Source organism: Apus apus, chromosome 2 (genome assembly GCF_020740795.1).
Source record: "Apus apus isolate bApuApu2 chromosome 2, bApuApu2.pri.cur, whole genome shotgun sequence".
Classification (NCBI taxonomy): domain Eukaryota; kingdom Metazoa; phylum Chordata; class Aves; order Apodiformes; family Apodidae; genus Apus; species Apus apus.
This window is the reverse complement of record NC_067283.1, coordinates 156,558,780-156,583,404: the sequence shown is the minus strand read 5'-3', so window position 1 is coordinate 156,583,404 and position 24,625 is coordinate 156,558,780. Positions and strand designations below refer to the sequence as shown.

General features: G+C 61.5%; 1 protein-coding gene across 1 annotated transcript in view; it reads left to right on the top strand.

The window, feature by feature from the left end:
* LOC127381260 (maestro heat-like repeat-containing protein family member 1) overlaps positions 1–24,625 on the top strand; it is a 57,957-nt gene that overhangs the window by 21,847 nt on the left and 11,485 nt on the right. Inside the window, 17 exon segments of the mRNA XM_051611377.1 lie at positions 323–430; positions 1,179–1,298; positions 2,627–2,749; positions 3,874–4,020; positions 4,218–4,244; positions 5,367–5,489; positions 6,291–6,370; positions 7,058–7,190; positions 9,448–9,516; positions 9,518–9,544; positions 10,234–10,338; positions 10,975–11,110; positions 12,240–12,352; positions 13,244–13,396; positions 15,592–15,746; positions 16,601–16,766; positions 17,560–17,759. Coding sequence (XP_051467337.1) covers positions 323–430; positions 1,179–1,298; positions 2,627–2,749; positions 3,874–4,020; positions 4,218–4,244; positions 5,367–5,489; positions 6,291–6,370; positions 7,058–7,190; positions 9,448–9,516; positions 9,518–9,544; positions 10,234–10,338; positions 10,975–11,110; positions 12,240–12,352; positions 13,244–13,396; positions 15,592–15,746; positions 16,601–16,766; positions 17,560–17,759 — 1,985 coding nt within the window.

Here is a 24,625-nt window from a genome sequence, read left to right as displayed (position 1 = left end):
GGGCTGGTCCTGCCCCTCTGCTGAGGGAGGGGTTACCCGGAGGGTGGAAAAGGCTGGACCTGGAGATTCAAAAAAGCACCTTTTTGGGGTGGAGGATGGAGGAATGGCTGTGGGCAGCAAGGGTCTGCCCAGAGTGGGAACCCTGCCCTCCACAGGGCCCAGAAGCCCCCGTGGGGTGCAGAAGGTCCATGTTCCCCGGGTGTGGATGGGGCTCCGGGTTCCTCTGACACATCCCCCCGTTGCCTTCCCTGCTCCAAACCCCCCATGGGCTGGGGCTCTGCCAGGCCCCCCGGGGCTGAAGCTCCTCTTCCTCCTCCTCCAGTTCCTCCAGGAGACACTGGCTGCTGTGCCTGACACCTCCTGGGCTTGTCACTTGGTCACCGAGATGTGTCGGCAGCTGAGCAGCTACAGCGGGATCCCCACGGAGAAGGTGAGAGGGATGGAGGGGCTGGACAAGCATCCTCAGATCCCAGACTGGTTTGGGCTGGAGGGACCTCAGAGCCCACCCAGTGCCACCCCTGCATGGGCAGGGACACCTCCCAGCAGCCCAGGCTGCTCCAAGCCCCATCCAACCTGCCCTTCAACACTGCCAGGGATGGGGCAGCCACAGCTTCCCTGGGCAACCTGGGAGCACAGGGGTGACCAGGAGCAGCTGAGGGAGCTGGGGGTGTTGAGCCTGGAGCAAAGGAGGCTGAGGGGAGACCTGCTGGCTCTGCAGCTGCCTGAGAGGAGGTTGGAGCCAGGGGGGTCGGGCTCTGCTCCCCAGGAACAAGCCCTGGGACAAGAGGGAAGGGCCTCAAGTTGTGCCAGGGGAGGCTGAGGTTGGATCTGGGGAACAATTCCTTCCTGGCAAGGGTTGTCAGGGCCTGGCCCAGGCTGCCCAGGGCAGGGGGGGAGTCCCCATCCCTGGAGGGGTTTCCAAGGCCTGGAGATGGTGCTGAGGGACATGGGGCAGGGGTGGCCTTGGCAGGGCTGGGGGAACGGGTGGGACTGGAGGATCCTAAAGGGCTTTTCCAACCCACTCCATGACTCTGACTTGTGAGGGTTTCCTTCTACCTCTTGGCCAGGCTCAGCCCCTCCAGGTGCTGCTCGGAGTGGTCTGTGTGTCCCCAAGCCCAGGCTGCCCCCGGGGGCTCAGCAGGGACCCTGGGGTGGTCACGTTCCTCTTGCTCTTCCAGAACTTCCTGTATAAATGCATCGGGACGACCCTTGGTGCCTGCACCAGCAAAGACTTCGTGCAGAAGCAGCTCCAGGAGCTCCTGGAAACAGCCAGATACCACGAGGAGGCAGAAAGGGAGGTGAGGAGGGTGTTGTGTCTAACCCTTGGGTCATTCTGATGGACCAGGAGAGCTGTCCTACCTTGCTGAGCCCTCCTTTCCAGTCCCACCAGGCTTGTTCCTCTTGGGGAAAGGCTTGTAGGGCAGGTGCCAGCATTGGGGTAAGTGTCCCCAGAGGAGTGAGGAGATCCTACCAGCAAGAGGGCTTTGGAGCTGGGTGAGATGCTGGGGATTCCTTGGGACACTGTCTCAAGGGGTGTGTGACCCCAGACTGGGACAGGCAGCAGTTTTCCCCAGCCTTGAATGTGCTGGTAGAGCTGCTTCCTTGGGAAGGTCATCAAACCAGAGTGTTTGGGTTGGAAGGGACCATTAAAGGTGCTGAGCCTCACACCCACCAGAGCATCACAGACCTGCTGTGGCTGGAGCAGCTGGGGCTGCAGCTCCAGCTTCCCTGGACAACCTCCAGCTCATGTGCTCCCTCATAGGATTATCAAATGATCCCCTGGGAGCAGGAAGAGACCTTTAAAGGTCATCTTGTCCAACCCCCCTGCAGTGAGCAGGACATCTGCAACCAGCCCAGGCTGCTCCAAACCCCATCCAACCTGCCCTTCAACACTGCCAGGGATGGGGCAGCCACAGCTTCCCTGGGCAACCTGGGCCAGGCTCTCCCCACCCTCACAGCCCAGAATTTCTCCCTCCCATCTCAGCTCCAGCTCCCTCTGCCAGCTGGAAACCCTTCCCCCTGCTCCCATCCCTCCCTGCCCTTGTCCCAAGCCCCTCCCCAGCTTTCCTGGAGCCCCTTCAGGCCCTGGAAGGTGCTCTCAGGTCTCCCTGGAGCCTTCTCTTCTCCAGGCTGAACACCCCAGCTCTCCCAGCCTGGCTCCAGAGCAGAGCTGCTCCAGCCCTCCCAGCATCTCCGGGGCCTCCTCTGGCCTCTCCAGCAGCTCCGTGTCCTTCCTGTGCTGGGGACCCCAGCCTGGCCCCAGCCCTGCAGGGGGGTCTCAGCAGAGGGGACAATCCCCTCCCTGCTGGTCACACTGCTGGGGATCCAGCCCAGGACATGGGGGGTTTCTGGGCTCATGTTGTGCTCCTCCTCACCCAACACCCCCAGGCCCTTCTCCTCAGGCTGCTCTCCCCCCATTCCCCTGTGTTGTGCCTGGCATTGCCCCATCCCAGGGCAGGTCCTTACCCTGTTGTGCCCAGTGTTCCCTGGAGACAACCCCAGCCAGGGCTGCTCCCAGCTGGGCCCAGCTCAGGTGCTGGGACTGGAACCAGTGACAGGCTCCACAGAAGTGTCCCCCAGGGCATGAAGGGCTTTTCTGCTGATGTGTTTTCTCCCTTTCCCCCAGGGACTCGCGTGCTGCTTCGGGATCTGTGCCATAAATCACCTGGAGGAGACCCTGGCCAAGCTGGAGGAGTTTGTCAAGTCTGATGTCTTCAAGAAATCCGTGGGGCTGTTCAGTATCTTCAAGGTAAGGGCCAAAGGGTCCTCCAGGCTGCTCCAGACATGGGGAAGTCCTGGGAAAGGAGTGAATTCCTGGGAAAGGAGTGAATTCCTGCCCCAGTGCCCCTGGCTGGGGGGCTGGGACACCCAAGGCCCCTGGTGAGAGCTGCTGGTGGCACCAGAGCCTGCTTGGCAGGAGCTCCCAGCTCCACCAGACACATCCCAGGGGAGTTGCTCCCTTGCTGGGTGGGCTCAGGGAGCTGTAACTTGGCTTCTGTGTCTGTGGGGGGACCTGCCCTGACCCGGAGCCTGGTTGAGCCACCACCCACCTTGGTGCTTGGTGGTGATCCCTGAGCAGCTCCTGCCCCAGGAGATGGGGCTGTTCCCTGCCCCCAGTGCTGGCTGGAAAAGCTTTTCCTCAAACTTCTCTGCCCCAGGCAGCTGCTTTTGTAGAATCATGGAGTGATTTGGGTTGGAGGGACCTCAGAGCCCACCCAGTCCCACCCCTGCATGGGCAGGGACACCTCCCAGCAGCCCAGGCTGACTCCCAATCTCCAAGTCTGGGTGTTTGAGGGTTGGGGGGTTAGTGCTGCCCGGGCACTCAGGAGACCCCAGCCCACCACGGGAAGGTGCCTGGAGCTCAGGAGCTGGGTGAGGAAGCCCTCATGCAGCCAAGGAGCCTTCTTCCCTGTCCTGGTGCAAGGGGCTTGGCCAGGAACTGCTCCCTGGGACGGTGCAGGTGGAACCTTCCGGCAGCGCCAGTTTGATGGTAGTTAACCAGCAGTTAACCAGCAGTTAACCAGCAGTTAACCTGGTTAACTTGGCCAGGCTGGGGCTGATGTTCTCCCCTACAGGGCTGGAACAGGTAAGACTTGATGGGGAGTGGGGGCTCGTGGCAGAGACCTGCTGCCAGTGCAGCTCACGCTGGGACTCCTGATGCTCCATCGGGGCCCTGGAGGTCGTTGCCACCACCAAAAGGTGGGAAGCAAAGGTCCAAAACCTGCTGGGATGGGTCCTGTCTGCCAAGGGCACCTTCAGCTGGTCAGGCAGACCCTGCAGAAACCACGTCTGTGTGGGGGCTGGGAAGAGCCAGCCCTGGCTTCCCCAGCAGTCGTGTCCCCAGCTGAGGGAGCTTCTCACCTGCCGTGCCAGGACCGCAGCGACACCGACGTGGAGAAGATCAAGAGCAGCCTCATCCTCTGCTATGGGTACGTGGCTGTTTATGCTCCCAAGGAGCTGGTGCTGTCCAAGATCGAAGCAGACATCCTGAAGAACATCTTCCAGTACTTCAACACCAAGGTAAGCAGTTGGGGTGCTCCATCCTCCCCCCTGGGTTGGTGGAGCACACCCGGGTGGGCTGGAGCAGCCGGGATGTGCCGGGTGGGTCCCTCAGGCAGCTCCTGGGAGAAGCTCAGTCCCTGCAGGTTCTGCTCCCTCCTACATCCCTAATGTGTTTTGTGTTTGTTTTTTGTTTTTGTTTTTTTTCACTTGTTCAGGTTCTGGGCATAAAAATAGAAACCAAGGTACAGTGTGAGGTTCCACCTGAGCTGCTCTCTGCTCTTTCCTGCTCTCTCTTGCCTGCCTCTTGTCCTGGGCTCCCCTGGAGAGCAGCCCCGAGCTCTGCTCAGATGTTCCTCTGCCTGTGAGGACCAGGAGAGCTGTGGGAGCTGCTGCTCCTGCCCCTGAGCTCCTCAGCCCCGTCCTCTGGGCCTGGAAAGGCCAACATTCACAGGAGAAGGGAAGGGAGAAAGCACCTTTTGGTGGGACAGGAGCTGCAGGGAGAAGTCTGGCTTGAGTGGCCACCACCATGGGGAAGTCCAGGCTCTGGGATGGTGTCTGCTCATCATCCCTGTGCCCCCTGCCCATGGCAGCCCCTCTGCTCCCACCCCCATTTTTCCCTGGGGATCCAGCTGTGGAATCCCCTGCTCAGTTCAAATCCACTGAACTTCTTTGCCTCCCTCCCCCCAGACCCACCCTTCCCTGGACAGCTCCTGAAGCCCCAGTTCCTGCCCTGGGGGAACCAGGGGACCTGTTTTTCTATTTCTCTTTTTGTTGTTGTTTCTGCCCAAGCAAAGAGCCCAGCTGAGCTCCAGGCCAAGGTCTCCTCCTCTTGGCTCCACTAATGCTTTTTCCTCCTGGGCTCCTGCTGGCACTAACAGCTTCTGCAGAGCATCTCCAGCCCCCAACCTGGGACCTTCTCACTCCAACCCTCCCCTGGCTCTGTGTCCTCCTGAGGGCTGGGACCAGGGAGGTGCTTCCCATGGGGGTGGCTCCTTTGGGCCCCGTGTCCACTGTCCTGGACCCCACTCTGTACAGGAGGAAAAGCTCCTCCAGCTTCTGGAGCATCTGCCTGCTGAGGGTGCTGCTTTGGTGGGGAGGAGGGAGACCTTGGAGGATTGTCCTCATCCCATGTGCTGCCAGGAAGCTCCTGGTGACCTGGACATTGGGGACAAGGTGACCTTCATGCCCCCCTGGTCACCAGAGAGCCTGTGGGCTGGCTAAGGAGCAGAGAGCTGAGCTGCCAGCACAGGCCACGCTGGTTGTGCTCAGCCAGTGCTCCTGGAGGGGCCACCAGCACTGGGGATGGTGATGGGCTCTGGTGCTGAGCCTGGGGTTCACTTTTCACCCTGGGTTCTTGCTCTCAGGACCTGACCCTGAAGCTCTGCCTCATCAGGAGCATCTGCATGATCAGCCAAGCCATCTTCAACGGGGGGAAGTGTGGGGACTTCATCTTCTCCCGTAAAGCTGAGCTGGTGGCCCAGATGGTGGTAAGAGCAGGGCCTGGAGGGTGGCCTGGCCTGGGGGCTGGGCTGGGGGACACCAGGGACGTTCCTGAGCCACCTTCCTGAGGGTTAGGTGTAGGAACAGCTGCTCCATCCCTGGAGCTGCGGCCTTGGGTGCCTTGTGGGAAGGATGGGTTTGCTCTGCACTGTCCCCGTGTGTCCCCTGGGCTCTTGTGGGGCAGGGTCCTGCCCCCCATGGACCTGCTGCCCCCCGTGGACCTACTGCCCAATCATTCTGGTGGGAAAAGACCTTTATGATCATCAAATCCAACCATAACACAACTTTACCAAGGCCACTCCTGCCCCATGTCCCTCAGCACCATCTCCAGGGCTTGGAAACCCCTCCAGGGATGGGGACTCCCCCCTGCCCTGGGCAGCCTGGGCCAGGCCCTGACAACCCTTGCCAGGAAGGAATTGTTCCCCAGATCCAACCTCAGCCTCCCCTGGCACAACTTGAGGCCGTTCCCTCTTGTCCCAGGGCTTGTTCCTTGTGGCTGCCCCATCCCTGGCAGTGATGAAGGGCAGGTTGGATGGGGCTTGGAGCAGCCTGGGCTGCTGGGAGGTGTCCCTGCCTGTGCAGGGGTGGCCCTGGGTGGGCTCTGAGGTCCCTCCAGCCCACCCCATGGTTCCACGACGATCCCCATGGCCACGTTGCCCAAGGCAAGACGTGGGGAGGGGGTTGGGTTGGGGGGCTGTGGCTCCTGGCTGGCTCCTGAAGCTCAGCCCGTGCCCGGGGTGGGGTGGAGCTGGATGTGACCGTGACCACCCCCTGGTTCTGCCTTGCAGGAGTTCATCAGGGCCGAGCCCCCGGACGCCCTGCGGACGCGGGTTCGCCAGCGCGCCATGGCCGCCTGCACCTCCCTGCTGTATCCTCCTGCCTGCCCGAGCTGCCCGAGCTGCTGCCCCTCCCTGGGGATGGGCAGACGCTGGAGCTGGGCAGGGTGGCCCTGGCTTGGGGGGGGGGGGTCGGTGTGACCCAGCACGGATCCCGGGAGCGCTCCCTCTTGCTTCCCAGCGCGTCTGCTGCCCCCGGCGCAGAGCCGGGAAGGCAGGGAAGCCCTGCCCTGCTCAGGGGGAAGGAGCTGCCGGGGCTGCTTCCCTGCTGCTCCCTGGGATCAGGCTGTTTTTCCAGGCAACCAGCAACAAGACGAGAGGGCCTGGGCTGGAGCTGCTCCAGGGAGGTTTGGGTTGGATATCAGGAGGCGCTTCCTCACGGGGAGGGGGGATCAGACAGTCATTAGGCTCATAGAGCTATTCAGGTTGGAAGAGCCCCTCGGGATCACCCAGCCCAACCATCATCCCTGCTCTGCAGAGTTCTCCCCTGAACCACATCCACCAGCACCACGTCCAAACGAGCCGTTGGGATGGACTTCCCAGGGAGGTGGTGGAGGCCCCATCTCCAGGAAAGGACAGGTGCTCCAGGAAAGGTGCTCCAGGAAAGGCTGGAGGTGGCACTTGGTGCCGTGGTCTGGAGATCAGGGGTGTCAGGGCGTAGAGATGGACTTGTTGATCTTCAGCCTCGGTGATCCTGTGATTCCTTAACCTGGGAGCAGGGCCCTGGAGCCCCAGCTGAGTGACCCCGACAGGACAGAGCTGGTTGACACCTGCCTGGCTGGGGTGCTGGCCCTGCCACCTGAGACGGGGAAGGAGCGGGATGAGAATGGAGCTGACGTCCTGCAGAAGGAGGTGGGGGATCCAGGAGCTGCCCGTGCAGCTCCCAGGCTCACTTAGAATCATGGAATTGTTCTGGCTGGAAAAGCCCTTTAGGATCCTCCAGTCCCACCCGTTCCCCCAGCCCTGCCAAGGCCACCCCTGCCCCATGTCCCTCAGCACCATCTCCAGGGCTTGGAAACCCCTCCAGGGATGGGGACTCCCCCCTGCCCTGGGCAGCCTGGGCCAGGCCCTGACAACCCTTGCCAGGAAGGAATTGTTCCCCAGATCCAACCTCAGCCTCCCCTGGCACAACTTGAGGCCGTTCCCTCTTGTCCCAGGGCTTGTTCCTGGGGAGCAGAGCCCGACCCCCCTGGCTCCAACCTCCTCTCAGGCAGCTGCAGAGCCAGCAGGTCTCCCCTCAGCCTCCTTTGCTCCAGGCTGGACACCCCCAGCTCCCCCAGCTGCTCCTGGTCACCCTTGTGCTCCCAGGTTGCCCAGAGAAGCTGTGGCTGCCCCATTCTTGGCAGTGAAATCTTTAAGCTCCCTCCAATCCCAAACCATTCCATGATTCCATGACCCTCCCCCAGCTCCGTGGCCCTTCCCTGGACACTCTCCAGCCCCTCCATGTCCTTCCTTGCCATGAGGGGCCCAGAACTGCCCCAGGCTCCGAGGTGCCCTCCCCTCCAGCCCCCATTCCCCCAGGATGGGTGGTCCATCTTTGTCCCACGGTGCAGGAGCTCGTGCTCCAGGATGCTGGTTTTGGGATGGGTCTCGGGTGGGTTTTCCCAGTCCTGTAGCCCCAGAATTCCCTGGTTTCCACTCAGCTGGACCCCCCGTGGGCAGGGAGCTGCTGCCTCCCCCTGCTCCCTTCCCTCCTGCCTCAGCACGAGTTTATCAGCTGAGGAGAGCAGGGGAAAACCAAAAGGTCCTGGAGCCCCCGCGGGGCTGGAAGGGACCTCAGCAGCAGCTTTTCAGAGGCTGCAGCTGCTCCCCCTTCCTGGCTGAGCGCTAATGAGTGGCAATTACCGGCTAATGAAGCTGCTGCAGCTGCGGGAGCTCCCGGGCTGGCCCAGCTGGGGTCTGCAGGCATCTGGCCCGGGACTTGAGTTAATGGTCCTGATCCCTGCCATCCCATGGCTCACAGAACCAGGGGATGGTTTGGGTTGGAAAAGCCCTTCCCTCCAGGAGAGGTCAGGCCTCCACTGCAGATCCTCTCATCTGAGCTGGGCATCCAGGAAAGCTCAGCCAGGAGAGGACCTGGTCTGGGTCCTGCTCTCCGGAGCATCTGGTGACTTGCAGGCCAAGCTCTCCTGGCCCTTGGCTGCTGCTTTGGTTTCTTGGCTCCTTCCTAAAGCCAGAGCAGCTCCCGAGGGAAACCTGCTCCCTGCAGCACGTGGGGGTGAAATAGAGTCATGGGACAGAGCAGAACCATGGAATGGATTGGGTGGAAAAGCCCTTTAGGATCCTCCAGTCCCACCTGTTCCCCCAGCCCTGCCAAGGCCCCCCCTGCCCCATGTCCCTCAGCACCATCTCCAGGGCTTGGAAACCCCTCCAGGGATGGGGACTCCCCCCTGCCCTGGGCAGCCTGGGCCAGGCCCTGACAACCCTTGCCAGGAAGGAATTGTTCCCCAGATCCAACCTCAACCTCCCCTGGCACAACTTGAGGCCCTTCCCTCTTGTCCCAGGGCTTGTTCCTGGGGAGCAGAGCCCGACCCCCCTGGCTCCAACCTCCTCTCAGGAGCTGCAGAGCCAGCAGGTCTCCCCTCCCCTCCTTTGCTCCAGGCTGAAGCCTTTCCAGCTTGCATTTGTTGGTGTTTATCCCACAAGGAGCCCTGGAGGGAACCCACAAGCATCTCCAAAGGGCTCGCTGGAATTTATCCCCAACTGGGAGAAGGACCAACCTCCCCTCTGGGAAGGTGACACAGAAGCCTCTTTGTGGTGTGCTCAGCTCTGGTCCTCACTGAAGGTCATGGCCAGCACTGCTGACTCTGGGTCAGAACTTGATGATCTTTGAGGTCCCTTCCAACCCAAACCCTCCCGTGATCCTGTGCCTCTCACCCTGTGCCCGTTGCTTCCAGAGAAGGTGGATTTGGCAGACGGGGCTTCAGTCCCTGCTGCATTTTCCCTCCAGGCTGGAGCAGGTTGTGGCTTGTCCCCCAACGCCAGGGAATGTCCTACGAGCTGAGAATGGATGCAGAGAGAGGTCCTGTCCCTCCCCCCGTGCCTGGGCTGGCTCTGGGGGGGTGGGACGTGGTGCTGGAGTAGCCTGTGGTGACCCTTTCCTCCTCAGATGCTGTATGATGACACCATGAGTGCCCTCAAGGACCTGCTGAAGAGACTCCTGCAGAGGAACTTGACCCCCCCACGGGCTGCAGGACATGTTTGCAGTAGGTGCAGCCTGGAGGAACGTGGTGGGGTCTGCAGGGAGGGGTGGGGGAGCCCAGGTGGGCACAGATCCACCAGAGGTCACCAGGCAGACACAGCTTTGGACCCAGAGGGGGAACTAGTGAGACTGGTCCTCTCTTCTCCGTGTGCCAGGATGCCCTGTCCACCTCCTGCAGAGGCTGGGCAGGGTCTGGAGGGGAAGGAGGACATGGTTGCCCTCCTTAGATGTGCCTGCTGGTGCCCAAGAAGGGTGTACAGCATGTGGCTGATGAGGAGGTCTCTGGTGGGGGGATGGACACGCACACAAGCCCACCCAGAGGCAGAGACCCAACGTTGCCCTGAAGATAAGCTGGCCATGGTTCCCACAGCCCAGGGGTTGCTGGGCTGGAGGACACCTGGGCAAAGCAGGGAATGGTTTGGTTTGAAAAATACCTTCAGGATCCTCCAGTCCCACCCGTTCCCCCAGCCCTGCCAAGGCCACCCCTGCCCCACGTCCCTCAGCACCATCTCCAGGGCTTGGAAACCCCTCCAGGGATGGGGACTCCCCCCCTGCCCTGGGCAGCCTGGGCCAGGCCCTGACAACCCTTGCCAGGAAGGAATTGTTCCCCAGATCCAACCTCAGCCTCCCCTGGCACAACTCAAGGCCGTTCCCTTTATCCCATCTCTTGCTCCTGGTGCTTCTCCCCTGCAGCATTTGGGCCCCTGGATCAAGTCCCCGAAGGAGCAGGAGCGGCAGCGCGCGGTGGAGCTCAGTGCTGCCCTGCTGGGCTTCTACCTGAGCAAGCTGAACGTCAGTGTAAGTGAACCCAGAGCTGCAGGGTCCATCTTCCTGCCACCATCAGCCTTCCTGGGGCTTGGGTGGCCAGCTCTGGGCTGCCCAGGGGATGAAGGCCAAGGAGCTGCTGGAGAGAGTCCAGGGCAGGGCCCCCAAGATGCTGAGGGGCTGGAGCATCTGCCTGGGAGGAAAGGCTGAGGGAGCTGGGGCTGTTCAGCTGGAGAGGAGGAGCCTGAGGGGGGGTCTCCTCAAGGCTGAGCAGTATCTGCAGGGGGTCAGCAGGGGGGACCAGACTCTGCTCAGGGCTGCCCAGGGACAGGACAAGGGGCCACGGGCACAAGCTGGAGCACAGGAGGGTCAAGCTCCCCATGAGGAGGAACTTGTTGCCTGTGAGGGTGGCAGAGCCCTGGGCCAGGCTGCCCAGAGAGGCTGAGGAGGCTCCTTCTCTGGAGACACCCCAGCCCCTCTGGAGGTTCCTGTGGGCCCTGCTGGGGGTGACCCTGCCCTGGGGGCTGCCAGGGGTGATCTCCAGAGCTCCCTGCCAGCCCCACCACCCTGTTTCTGTCTCCCTCCCGACGTGGGGCTCTGCGGCGGGGGGGACAAGGCTGTGCTGCTGGCTGCCCTTGCTGGTGTCACCTCTGGCTGTCACCCCTGCAGACTGTCATCCCCTTCTTCAACCTGGGGGTCCTCACCGCCCTCTTCGCCCCGCGCTGCTCCGACGCCCTGGGCAGCGTTCGCCGAGACGCCGTCGACTGCGTCTACTCCCTGCTCTACATCCAGCTCTGCTACGAAGGTGGGTGCTGGGATGGGGAAGGGGGCTCTGGTGCCAGGAGGAGGGACCCTTTTCTCCCACGGCCAGGCTGAGGGATCCACGTCCCACCTTTCCGTGGGGTCCCGAAGGAGCGACCTGCCAAGGAGCTTTGCTGGTGGAGAAGGTGGGGTGGGTTGGGTGGGAAGGGACCTTTGAGAGCTCATCAAGTCCAACCTCCTGCTGTGGGCAGGGACGCCTTCATAAACCGTGTTCCTGCCTGGAAAGGTTGGATCAGATGATCCTGGAGATCCTTTCCACCCGGGCGTTCTGGGATTCAAGCAGGTCTGGTTGCTCATCTTGGGAGCGTTTGGGTCTCGGGGTCTCTCAAAACCCGAGTTCAGCCCAAGCGGGTTTCCAGGCTGGGATTCCCCTTCCCTCCAGGAGAGGTCAGGCCTCCACTGCAGATCCTCTCATCTGAGCTGGGCATCCAGGAAAGCTCAGCCAGGAGAGGACCTGGTCTGGGTCCTGCTCTCCGGAGCATCTGGTGACTTGCAGGCCAAGCTCTCCTGGCCCTTGGCTGCTGCTTTGGTTTCTTGGCTCCTTCCTAAAGCCAGAGCAGCTCCCAAGGGAAACCTGCTCCCTGCAGCACGTGGGGGTGAAATAGAGTCATGGGATAGAGCAGAACCATGGGATGGGTTGGGTGGAAAAGCCCTTTAGGATTCTTCAGTCCACCCGTTCCCCCAGCCCTGCCAAGGCCACCCCTGCCCCATGTCCCTCAGCACCATCTCCAGGGCTTGGAAACCCCTCCAGGGATGGGGACTCCCCCCTCCCTGGGCAGCCTGGGCCAGGCCCTGACAACCCTTGCCAGGAAGGAATTGTTCCCCAGATCCAACCTCAGCCTCCCCTGGCACAACTGGAGGCCGTTCCCTCTTGTCCCAGGGCTTGTTCCTGGGGAGCAGAGCCCGACCCCCCTGGCTCCAACCTCCTCTCAGGCAGCTGCAGAGCCAGCAGGTCTCCCCTCAGCCTCCTTTGCTCCAGGCTGGACACCCCCAGCTCCCTCAGCTGCTCCTCACAAGTTCTCCAGCCCCTTCTCCTTCTGCTCCAGCCCCTTCCCCAGCTCCGGGGCCCTTCCCTGGACACCCTGTTCAATGAATCCTTCCTCTCAATCCAGGTTACGCCCGGGACTACAGAGATGAGATGGTGGAAGGGCTGCAAGCTCTGAAGAAGGGCCTGGAGGAGCCCGACTTCACTGTTCTCTTCCACACCTGCAGCAACATGGCCATGGTAGGCTGGCGGGTGAATCCCACCTGGCCCGGGGCTGTGCAGGGGCTGGAACAGGAGCTGCAGGGGACTTGATGCCTCGTCTGTCCTGGAGGTTGCTGGGGACCCCAGCCCTGCACCAGGGAACGAGTCTCAGCTGGAAGTGTCCCCTTGGCCTCCTCAGGGGATGCTCAGAGTATCTCACCCCGTTGGGAAGCTGCTGGTTCCCTCTTTGGGCACCAACAAAGACCTGGGTGCAGACACCCTGGGGTGGCACTGGGCTTTTGGCTGCCTCCCAGTATGGCAGCAGCACTGGTGAAGCTGTTGGGTGCAGCTTTACACCCAAAAAGGGTCCGAATGTGGCCCTCAAACCTCCATGGCTCAAATGACATGGACAGTGTCTGGGATCTGGTGGTGAGGGGTGGGATGAGGGGTGACCACTCTGCTCTTGGGAGAGCAGCATGGATGAACTCCTATTGGGGAGCTCTGCAAGCTTTGCTCCAGAAGGACTTGGAGCTGTAGACAAGCTGGTGGTGCTGGGCAAGCTGCTTTTCCTCAGCTCCTGTGGCTCCCATGGACAATTCCCCCAATTCACTTCTCTGCTGAGCAGCTTATTCCAGCCTCGAGCCTGGAGAGCACGGTGGGACCTGGGGGAGCACCATCCCAGCAGTTTGGTGGCTGGTTTGTGTTGTCCCAACCCGTTCCCAGGAAATCTCCAGGTCATCCAGCCTTTGGACCATGGTCTGGCCCTTGCTCCCCTCATTCCCACGGGTTTGGGCTCCTGGCTGGTGTTCCTGCAGGGCGCGGAGCCGAGGAGCGGCGTCCAGCAGCTGGGGCCCCTTGTTGTGGTCCTGGTGTCACCCGAGGAACCACTCTCATCCAAGGGTGACAAATTTCTCCTTCTCAACCCGGCAGGTGATCGGGAGACGCGTCCCCCCGGAGCAGCTGATGAGCCTCCTGCTCTCCATGTTTGAGGGGCTGGTGGACCCGGACACCAACTGCTCCCGGGCGGCCACTGTCATCATCAACTGCCTCCTGAAGGAACGTGGGGGAGTCTTGCAGGAGAAGGTGAGTCCTCCCTGCCCCCAGCACAGCCCCAGAGAGGCAGCTGCCAGGAGGGCACCTGGGAACCTTCCACTAGCAGCTCCTGGAGGAGCTTCTCTGGGATGCTCCAGGAAGGAGCAAGGTCTTGGCAGGTAACGACAGGACACGGGGTGATGGTTTCCAGGTAGAGAAGGGTGGATTTAGGTTGGAGAAAGTTCTTTAGCATGAGGGTGGTGGGTCACTGGAATGGGTTGCCCAGAGAGGCCCCATCCCTCGAGACATTCAAGGTCAGGCTTGATGGGGCTCTGAGCAACCTGGTCCAGTTGGAGATGTCCCTGCTCATTGCAGGGGGTTTTGACCCTTCAAGGTCCCTTCCAACCCAGGACATTCTGTGGTTCTGTGGAGCATGATGCCCAGCACAGGGAGGGATCCAGCCCTGATGGAAGAACAAAGCATTTAATCCCTGTCTGCATCAGACAAGGTGTTCCTGGCCAGAGGAACACTTCTCCCAGAGGTTTTGGGTGCTGTCCCTCCTGACCTTCCCTTTCCCGTGGGTGCTGGTGCTCTCCTCCTCCTCCATCCTGGTGGCCAGAGGTGGTGGCTGCTGGAGATCCCAGCTCCACCTGGCTCTCCCTCAGGGTTGAGGAGTTCAGAGCAGCTTCACTTCACCAGAAGGTCTCAGGCTTCCCTGGGAAACCTCGGGAAGCTCTGGAGGGGTTCCTGGCTGGGAAGCTGGAATGTTTGCAGGGCTTAGAGGTCCTGGCCACAGAAGTCTTTTTATTTTTGTGTCTAATCCACCACCTTTTGGGCTCAGCTCCCCCTTTCTCCTGCAGTAATTGGAACCACAGGCTCCTTGGCCTTGTTTTTGTGCCAGAGCTTCTGCTCAGGTCCTGACCTGTGAGCTCTGTCCCACACAGGGTTTCTCCAGCTTCCAGGAGGCACCTCTTGGGCAGGTCTGACCCAGCCCAGATCACACAACATCACAGAAGCCTCAGGCTTGGAAAAGACCCCTGAGATCAGCCAGTCCAACCAGCCCCCAGAGCGGGTGGGGGAGACAACACAACCCAAAGAAATGACAACAAGAAGCAAAACAAGCCCAAAAAAACCAAATGACGCCCCCAAAAAACCAACCCCCCCTCCCCCAGACCCACCACCACACAACCCACACCCCTGCCCCTGCCCACCAGAGCACGTCCTGAGCTGCCACATCCACACGTTCCTTGAGCCCCTCCAGGGATGGTGCCTCCAGCACCTCCCTGGGCTGCCCATGCCAGGGCCTGACCCTCTTTCCATAAAGGAATTCTCCTTAAGGTCCAACCTGAACCTGCTGGGGCAACTTGGAGGCTGTTTCCTCCAGTCCTGTCCTTATTCCCTTGGGAGAAGAAGCCAACCCTCCCCACCCCCTCCTTCCAGGGAGCTGCAGAGAGCAGTGAGGTCTCCCCTCAGCCTCCTCTTCTCCAAACTAAACACTCACAGATCCTGAAACATGAACTGATGCTAATCCCGGGATTGGGGGGAGGCCCCAGCTGGGCACCCTTGGGAATTTGCTGCCTTGGTTTCCTCCTCACCTTCCTGCTGGCCTGAGCCTGGCTTTGCAGCTGGCAGGAGGGCTGAGGTGTCTCCTGGCCTTCAGCTCCAGCTCCTCTGGCTGCACCCGTGTCCAGGTCAGGGCTTTAGAGCTGGTTCCTTGCCAGGAGGCTGAGGATGTCCTTGCTGGGTCCTCTGGGAATGCCCTGCAGGCTCCTCTGTCTCCTGGGTGGCAGCGTGGGGAAGGATCCGTGACTTCCAGAGAGGGGCTGTGGGTCTGTGTGTGCCTGGAGGGCAGGGAGAGACTTAGAATCATCAGACAGTTTGGGTTGGAAAGGACCTCAAAGCCAGTGAGATGGGCCAGGGAGATCATAGAGTCATAGAACCATGGAATGGGTTGGGCTGGAGGGACCTTAAAGCTCATGTAGTACCAACACCCCTGCATGGGCAGGGACACCTCCCAGCAGCCCAGGCTGCTCCAAGCCCCATCCAACCTGCCCTTCAACACTGCCAGGGATGGGGCAGCCACAGCTTCCCTGGGCAACCTGGGCCAGGCTCTCCCCACCCTCACAGCCCAGAATCCTGTCACCTGGGCTGTCACCAAGGGCAGGTCCACACATGTCCTGGCTGCAGGGACAGTCTGATGGTGTCCCCAGCCCTCAGCTGGACGCCACCATCTCTTCTCCCCTCAGGTTCCTGACATCCTGAGCATCATCCACAGCAAGCTGGAGGAGGTGGATGAGGAGCACATCCGGAAGGCAGCCCAGCAGACAGTCTTCATCCTGGCCTCCCAGCACAAGAGCGTGGTGGTCTCCAGCCTGCTGGGCAGCTCCCTGCCCTTTGACAGGTCCTGCCCTGCTCTGCCACGGTGGCCCAGCCACCTCTCCTGGTGCCTGGGCTGGGGAGCAGCTTTTGCCTGAGCTGCAGATAATCTTTCTTTGGCTGCTTTCCCGCCCCCCCCTGTCATCAGACCCTGCTGGAATTTCCTTGGCATGTCCAAGGCTCAGCACAGCTGCTGGAGACACCCCCTGGGGGGCTGGTGGGGCTGCCAACGGGGACTAGCAAAGCTGGTCCAGACAGCCAAGCGTGGCTGGGGCTCTTGCTGCTGCTCTGCAGACCAGGCCACCTGCCCCAGGGCTGCTGGACACGTTGGCACCAGCCCTGGGCTGAGCCTTGAGCAGATCATGGAGTCCCAGACTGGTTTGGGTTGGAGGAACCTTAATGATCACCTAGTCCCAACCCCTTGCCATGGGTAGGGGCACCTCCAGGCTGCTCCAAGCCCCATCCAACCTGCCCCTTGAACACTTCCAGATGTTCCCCTCACAACAGCTGCTCCATTCCTACTACTATGGCCTGCAGGGCTGCAGCCCCTCTCTGGCTGCTGGGTCAGCTGTGGGGTTTTGGGGTTCTGGGGTGGCTTTGGGGCTTGTCCAGGAGCAGGTGGTAGGTGAGGATGCCCCAGCACAGCCTCCACTGTCACCAGAGGCTGCCACCGAGCTGTCCCTGCACGCAGCTCCCAGGGTGGTGGTCCCACCAGGGGCTTGGTGGCTTTGCCAGCAGCGAAGCTCCAGGTGTCTCCTGTCTGGAGTCACCCCCATGTCCCCCAGCACGGGGAAGGTGACCAACATTTGTCACCCTGCAAAGAGGGAGCGCGTTGAGGTCAGGAGCCAAATCCGCCTTCTCCTCCCTTTCCTCCTCCAGCCACACCTGCGCCATGTGGAGGTCCCTGGCCAGCGAGCCCACCCTCACCTCCCAGATCCTGGAGCAGCTCCTGGAGAAGCTGAGCAGGGACGTGCCCTACAAGGAGAGCAGGGGCTTCCTGCTGGGCAGCAGCTCGGAGCGCGTCGCCACCCTCCTGCCCCTGGCCGTGAGTCTCCGGCTCCCTCCCCAGCACCTGCAGCAGCTGCTGCTTGATTTGCACCTTCATTTGCTTTTTGTGCTTTCATTTCCCTGCCCCGGGGGGGGCGGTTCGTGCCAGGCGTGGCCTCTGGAAATCACCCATCCCTGCATCCCTGTGTCCCTCCCGTTAGGGCTCGGCAGAGCCCGGCCAGAAGCCCCTCGGGTGGCTGCCCCCGGGGAGGTCACTCGGCCCTTTCATCCCTTCCCCAGCGAAAAGAAGGGGGGAAAAAATAAAAGAAAGAACTCTGGAGCCCCCAGCCCGGCCTGGCAGCTCCCTGAGCTGGAAAGCAGCTGTGAAAATTTCCTCCTCCTCCTCCTCTGAAGGGCCCGAGTGCAGCTGGTAGAGAATGAGCCCCCCTGAAAGCCAAGCCCCCCCGGGCTCAGCCCCCTCCTCCTCCTGCCCGGGGACTGCGGCACTTTTTTTAAAAAAAAAAACCCATGAAAATAGAGAAAAGCAGAAGTTGGCCAGCCCAGGGCTCGGCGTGTGCCTTGTCTTCCTGCCCGTAAAACCTGAGCTCTTGGAGCTGCTCTGCTTCCCCAGGCCCAGGCTCCAAACCCCCCCCAGCCAGGGCTGGGATGCTCAGGGGTCACCCGGGGGGGGGGGGGGCAGGGATGCTTGGGGGGGGGCTGCAGGGGTGGGGGGGTGACAGAAACAACCAAACCCACCCCTGGCCGGGTTACTGACGAGCAGAGCTCAGCCTGGTGTGGGAGATCCCTTCCTAATCCTCTTCTCCCACACGTTCCTGCTGCTGTCTCCCCAGGCCACATGTGCTCTGCATGAGATCATGTCTGCGCCGGAGTCGGGGCCAGCGGTGCTGGGGCTCTACCCGCTGCTCTTCGTCACCCTCCTGCTGCGCCTCAGCTGCACCCTGGGGGTCCAGCTCCCGAGGAGCCTGCAGGGCAGGGAGAAGAGGAGCAGCAGCAGCCAAGGCCCAGCTCCCCGGAGCCTGCAGCCCTGCAGGTAGGGCAGAGCTGGGGGAGCAGGGGGAACGGGCCAACCCGCCATGTGGAACTCATTTCATTTTGGGAAGACGCGACGCGGCTCCGTGTTTGGGGGGGGGTGTTGGTGGTTGGGGAGAAACACCCTCATGAGCCAACAGCCCCGGCTTCTGCTGTGGTTGGAGCTGCTGGTTGGGGGTTGGTTTGTTGGGTGTTTTTTGTTTGGTTTTTTTTTTTTTTTGGTGTGTTTGGTTCTTTTTTTGTCCAAGCTCTAAATCGGGACGCGTGAAATCAGGAGCGCCGCGGTGCCAGAGCCTGCGGGCTGGGGAGGTGCCTCAGCTTCCCAAAAACAGCCCCTTCTGGCTCCTGGGAAGGGGCCTGGGCACCGTTCCCCCGGGGCTCCCCGGGGGTGGGTGAGCTTTGCCTGGCTCCCCTTCCCTGCAGGATGAGGAGGGGAAACTGCAAAGAGCAAACTTGCCGGCTGCGTCGCAGCGATGGCTGCAGCCACCCAGGAGCAGGGCCGTGGGGTGGCTTGGAGGGATCTTAGAGCCCACCCAGTGCCACCCCTGCGTGGGCAGGGACACCTCCCAGCAGCCCAGGCTGCTCCAAGCCCCATCCAACCTGCCCTTCAACACTGCCAGGGATGGGGCAGCCACAGCTTCCCTGGGCAGCCTGGGCCAGGCTCTCCCCACCCTCACAGCCCAGAATTTCTCCCTCATGTCCAACCTCCATCTCCCCTCTCCCAGCTTTCATCCATCACCCCTTCTCCTCCAGCCACAAGCCCTTGCAAACTGTCCTTCCTCCTTTTCAAGATGGATGGTTCTAAGCACGAGGGCTCCTGGTGCTGCTCCTCTCTTTGCTGTCACTCACGAGCCCCCTTGGTGTCTCTTGCTCTGGAAACTCTTGCTCTGAGCAGCAGAGGTGGCTGAGCTGAGCCAAAAAGCAACCCTGCTCCCTTCTGCTCATCTCCTTTCCTGCTTCTGCTGCTCCAGCCACGGGCAGGCTCTCAGCTTTGGCCCTAGAGGCTGCTCTGCCCCATGGGACCTTCATCCCTGGAGGAGCCTCAGCCCTGATGGAACCTGCAGAGAAGTGCCCTCCAAGCTCTGGGCCCTTGTCACCACAGCTTGGCCCACCCCTGGGAGAAGCTCCTGCACCCTCACAGCCCAGAAGTTCTCCCTCAGATCCCATCTCCCTGGCATCTAATTAATCTCACTCACACCAAACTGCTGCTCCCTGAGTGAGCAGAGCTGGGCCCTGAGGCCATGTTGCCACCTGGAGAGGTGGCAGGGTCCACCACACCTGGCTTGTCCTCTGTCCATGCTTTGAACCCCTGGTGTCCATCACAGCCCAGGAAGAGACCCAGGGGAGGGCTCAGGTCCTAAACAACTTCACTCCAGCTGCCAAACTGCCCAGCCCCTGGTTCTGCAGGCACTTCTGGCCTCTTCTGCTCCTGCTTGTGGGGCTTCTCTGGCCAAGGACTTAGAAATTAGTGGTGTTGCTGTAACCAGCCTTTAATGAGCTGTCCCTTGGGAACCCCCAGCCGTGTGTCTGTGGTGCTGAGGAGCTCACCATGGGCCAGCACCACGTGCTGGAGAACCCACCTGTGTCCTGGGCTGTGTCCCCAGCAGGTGACCAGCAGGGCCATGGGGGGATTGTCCCCTCTGCTGAGACCCCCCTGCAGGGCTGGGGCCAGGCTGGGGTCCCCAGCACAGGAAGGACACGGAGCTGCTGGAGAGGCCAGAGGAGGCCCCGGAGATGCTGGGAGGGCTGGAGCAGCTCTGCTCTGGAGCCAGGCTGGGAGAGCTGGGGTGTTCAGCCTGGAGAAGAGAAGGCTCCAGGGAGACCTGAGAGCACCTTCCAGTGCCTGAAGGGGCTCCAGGAAAGCTGGGGAGGGGCTTGGGACAAGGGCAGGGAGGGCTGGGAGCAGGGGGAAGGGTTTCCAGCTGGCAGAGGGAGCTGGAGCTGAGATGGGAGGGAGAAATTCTGGGCTGTGAGGGTGGGGAGAGCCTGGCCCAGGTTGCCCAGGGAAGCTGTGGCTGCCCCATCCCTGGCAGTGTTGAAGGGCAGGTTGGATGGGGCTTGGAGCAGCCTGGGCTGCTGGGGGGTGTCCCTGCCCATGCAGGGGTGGCACTGGGTGGGCTTTGAGGTCCTTTCCCAGCTGAACCAGTTGGGGTTCCATGGTTCTTGTGGGCACTGCACTGGGTTGGTGCAAAGTGCTGCTTCTCTCCCATGCCCTGCCTGGCTCCATCCCCAGCTCCTGTGGGCCCTGAGCAGCACAAAGTGGTTCCTCTTCTCTCCTGCTCTCCAGGCTCCCTTGGGGATCCCTTGGTCTGGGATTTGGTGTCTGAAACACCACCAGGACCTTCTGTCCTGCAGCCAAGTGTCTGGCTGAGGAGCAGTGCCTGCGTCTGCTTCAGAGCCCTTTAAGTTCAGGAGATGTTTGGATTAACCCCACTCCTGAGGCAGCAGTGGCAGGAGATGCTGCTCAGGGAGGTTGGAGGACAGGGAATTCTGCTCTGGAGCTGCTTCTCCAGCCACCTACTTGCTCCCTGCACCAGCTCCGTGTCAGAAGGTCCCTGGTCTCAGTTCAGCCCATGGGGAGGAAGCTCTGCCCTGATTCCCAGTTTAAGCCTCTCGTGGCTTTCCAGACTTGGTGGGTTTTTTAACAGCCCATTATGAGTGTGAGGGGGGGAAAATAAATCCTGGGGGAGCCCCCGAAGGCAGCAGAGGAAGCAGCAGCAGCAGCAGCAGCAGCAGCAGCAGCAGCAGGGCTGCCAGGGCCTGAGCGGGGCTTTTCACCTCGTTTGTCACCTCCCAACAGTGGGGAAAGGACCTTTCCCAGTCCCAGCTGGAGCACCAGGAATGTTGGGCAGGCCGTGGTGGGCCCCACCATCCTCTGGGGCAGCTGCTGCTCCCGTGGAGGGTGACTTCTCCAGCAGGGCTGGGTGAGGCAGGGGGGCAGGGGGGTCTCTGAGGAGGGTTTTGTTCAGACCAGGTGTTAGAACAGCCTTGAATGGACCTGCTGTGCTGGGGGAGCAGGTTGGGAAAGGCCCATCTGGGTTATCCCAGGGCCATTCTGGTGCTGGTGGTGTCACTCCTGGAGCTCCTGGCACTTGCCCTGTCCCCTCGGGATGTCCTGCAGTGGCCAAGGTGTGGGGTGGCTTTGTGGGGATCCCCCCAGCTCGTGCTGCCTGGGTTTGGGCTCCTGCAGCCAGGACTGTCTGTCCTCCTGCCCTGCTTTGACTCAACTCCTGACACCTCGTCCTGCTCTTCCCCCCTTGACCACTCCTGGAAAAGAGGAACCAGAAGATCCCAGCCCAGATCCCATCCCAGAACCTGGGGAATGCTGAAGGGAATTGGCAGCAACTGGTTGCCTCCTGGGGAAGGAGCCACAGGAGCCACCAGCCACTGCTCTTCTATCCCAGAGCCTCTGGACTCACACCAGCCTTGGGGACACCAACTAGAAGGGGCTGAATTCTTGCTGGGACCTCTGCTCCATCCATGGAGTGAGGCTGGAGGAGCCTGTGGGTCTCCCCACTGCTGGCCCAGGCTCCTGTCTGAGGTCAAGGGGGCTGTTGATCCCAAGAGAGAAGCATCAGGGTGCAGGAGGCCCCAGGTCCAGTGTGGCAGCCAGGAGATGGGAAGGAGCAGTGTCCCTGCCATTGGCAGGGGGTGGGACTGGGTGATCTGAAAGGTCCCTTCCAACCCACACCAGGCTGGGATTGGATGGGCTGTGATTCTTGGACACCCACATCCCAGGTGTGGGATGGAGGAGCCCCCAGCCCCTCTCTTGCAGCCCCTGAGAGCAGCTCAGCCCAAGCTTCCTCTGGATCAATGTGGCTTGGTCCTGGACTGAAGCTGACCAGGAGGACCTGGAGGAATTTTCTTGCTGGTCCAAGCCCGTGGCTCCCATCTCCAGGGCTTGTCCCAGTGCAGAGGTACTGGCCACGGGCCCACACGTGGTGTCCATGTCCTCAGGAAGGGATGGTGGCTCCTTCACCACCTCTCCCCAGGTGTGGTTGGGTTTCTGAGCCCCACTTCTCACAGCTCCCCTGGATCTCACAGGTGTTGGTGCAGAGCAGCCATGTCCTGGCTCCACATTGTCCCTGGAGATGCCACCTGCTTTTGGGGAGCAGGGAGAGGGGCTGTGTCCTGCTGGTTCCTGCCTGGAATCTCCAGAGGGGCAGGGAATGGTGCAGGGCTCTGCTCCAAGCCCTGTCCCTGCCCCAGGGGTGCAGGCAGGAGCTGTGGCCATGGAGCCATCACTGCTGGATGGAGGGAACAGGCCCAGGAACACACTGGGGTGTGGGATTCCAGCCCTGCCCTGGGACAGGTCACAACATCCAAGTGGTTTCCTGCTCATGTTTTGAATTCTGGGGCTTCATGGTGTTGAAATGCCAGAGAGATGGTCAAGGTGACCAGGACAGCTTGGCAGGAAGGGGAGGCTGGAAGACACAGGGTTTGTGTGGGGAAGGAAGGAGGTGTCTGCAGGACACTGTGGAAGCAGCAAAGCTTGGGAATGAGGGAAGGGCTTTCACCTTCTCCCTGGCAGGAGCAGCCCCTGGTTTTGGGGGCTCGACCCCTGCGCTCACTCGGGGCTTGTGAGCTCCTGGGAAGCAGTGGGAGAGGCTGGAGCTGCCAGCTGGGAACCAGCACCTTGGGGAGCTTTGGGTGGAGCAGGAATCTCGTAGCCAGCCTGGGGGCTGGGCTGGGAATGGTCCTTCCTGAGGAGCCACCCGTGAGCTGCTGCTGGGACCTTGCTCTTCTGCTCTTGTCCTTCATCCCTGGGGCTGGCGGGAGGTTCCGTGGCCTTCCCTGGCCTCTCTCACCTCCCAGGAGGCTTTTTCTGTGTGTTGCTGTTTCTCTGGGCTGCGAGAAAATCACCTCCCCACCCCCTGCAGCTTTCTTGGACTAACAGGCACCTCTACCAGGCTCTCAGTTTGGAGGCTTTCTGCAGTGTTCTGCTGCTAGCAGAAGTGCTGGTGGTCCCCACGCTGCTGCAGGGGGGGTTTCTGCATCACCCCGAGGCTGGAGTGGGATGCAGGTTGGGCTCTGGGGGTGAGGGACTCCCCAGGGATGGGCTGGGAGGAGGGGAGATGCTCAGCCCTGGACAAGGCTAGAAGTGGATGCAAAGGGGTTGAACAGCTCCAGAGACCTGCCTGGCCGGGCTCCAGACCCGTAAAACCAGGACTGCTACATGTACCAGCAGATTGCTGTGGCCAGATGGTGGAAGGAAACTTCTGCCTAAGGTTTTCTTTAATTAGCAATTAATTCCTTCTTGTGCGGTGTCTTCCTGAGGCAGGGATGCTGAAGGCAACCTGAGGACCCTGCCCACCCGGGCTGTTCACAAGGGGGGGATTTAAGGAGGGGCTTCCAAGCCCTGGAGATGGTGCTGAGGGACATGGGGCAGGGGTGGCCTTGGCAGGGCTGGGGGAATGGGTGGGACTGGAGGATCCTAAAGGGCTTTTCAGAGAATCATCAGAGATTCAGGGAGTGATTTGGGCTGGAGGGACCTGAAAGCCAAGGTTTTCCTCTTCCTGGGAGCCTCTTTGGCCTGAAAGACAGAAAAAAACCCAAAGCTTACTAAGATGCCACCATGTGGATCTTTGTGGGGTTTGAGTTCACTGCATCAGAGACCTTGGCTGGGCAGTGGGAGCTGAAACTGCCACCAACATCTCATCACCCAATCCCAGACTGGTTTGGGTTGGAAGGGACCTCAAAGCCCACCCAGGGCCAGCCCTGCATGGGCAGGGACACCTCCCAGCAGCCCAGGCTGCTCCAAGCCCCATCCAACCTGCCCTTCAACACTGCCAGGGATGGGGCAGCCACAGCTTCCCTGGGCAACCTGGGCCAGGCTCTCACCACCCTCACAGCCCAGAATTTCTCCCTCATGTCCAACCTCCATCTCCCCTCTCCCAGCTTTCATCCATCACCCCTTCTCCTCCAGCCACAAGCCCTTGCAAACTGTCCTTCCTCCTTTTCAAGATGGATGGTTCTAAGCACGAGGGCTCCTGGTGCTGCTCCTCTCTTTGCTGTCACTCACGAGCCCCCTTGGTGTCTCTTGCTCTGGAAACTCTTGCTCTGAGCAGCAGAGGTGGCTGAGCTGAGCCAAAAAGCAACCCTGCTCCCTTCTGCTCATCTCCTTTCCTGCTTCTGCTGCTCCAGCCACGGGCAGCCTCTCAGCTTTGGCCCTGGAGGCTGCTCTGCCCCATGGGACCTTCATCCCTGGAGGAACCTCAGCCCTGATGGAACCTGCAGAGAAGTGCCCTCCAAGCTCTGGGCCCTTGTCACCACAGCTTGGCCCACCCCTGGGAGCAGCCAAACCAGCAGGAACCCAGCTCAGGAGCTGGGAGATCTTCTTGTTGAGGCCCTTGGAGTCACTCCTGTGTTCCTGGGGTGGGGGTGGGAGCCCCATCCCTGCCTCCTGCTTGTGTGGCTGAGATTTGTCCCCTGCGAACAGTTGTGCTGCTGGGACAGGGTGGTGGAGCTTCCCCAGGGGCTGCTCAGGGCTCACAGCACAGCGATCCTGCCTGGGAAATGTTCCTGCAGGGGGGAAGAAAGTAGGCAGGGCAGGCAGGGGGTGCGGGCAGGGTGGGCAGGGGTGCAGGCAGGGCAGGGGTGTGGGCAGGGTGGGCAGGGGTGCAGGCAGGGCAGGGATGCAGGCAGGGCAGGGGTGCAGGCAGGGCAGGGATGCAGGCAGGGCAGTGGTGCAGGCAGGATGGGCAGGAGGGCAGGCAGGGCAGGGGTGCAGGCAGGATGGGCAGGGGTGCAGGCAGGGCAGGGGTGTGGGCAGGATGGGCAGGGGTGCAGGCAGGGCAGGGTGGGCAGGGGTGCAGGCAGGGCAGGGATGCAGGCAGGATGGGCAGGGGTGCAGGCAGGGCAGTGGTG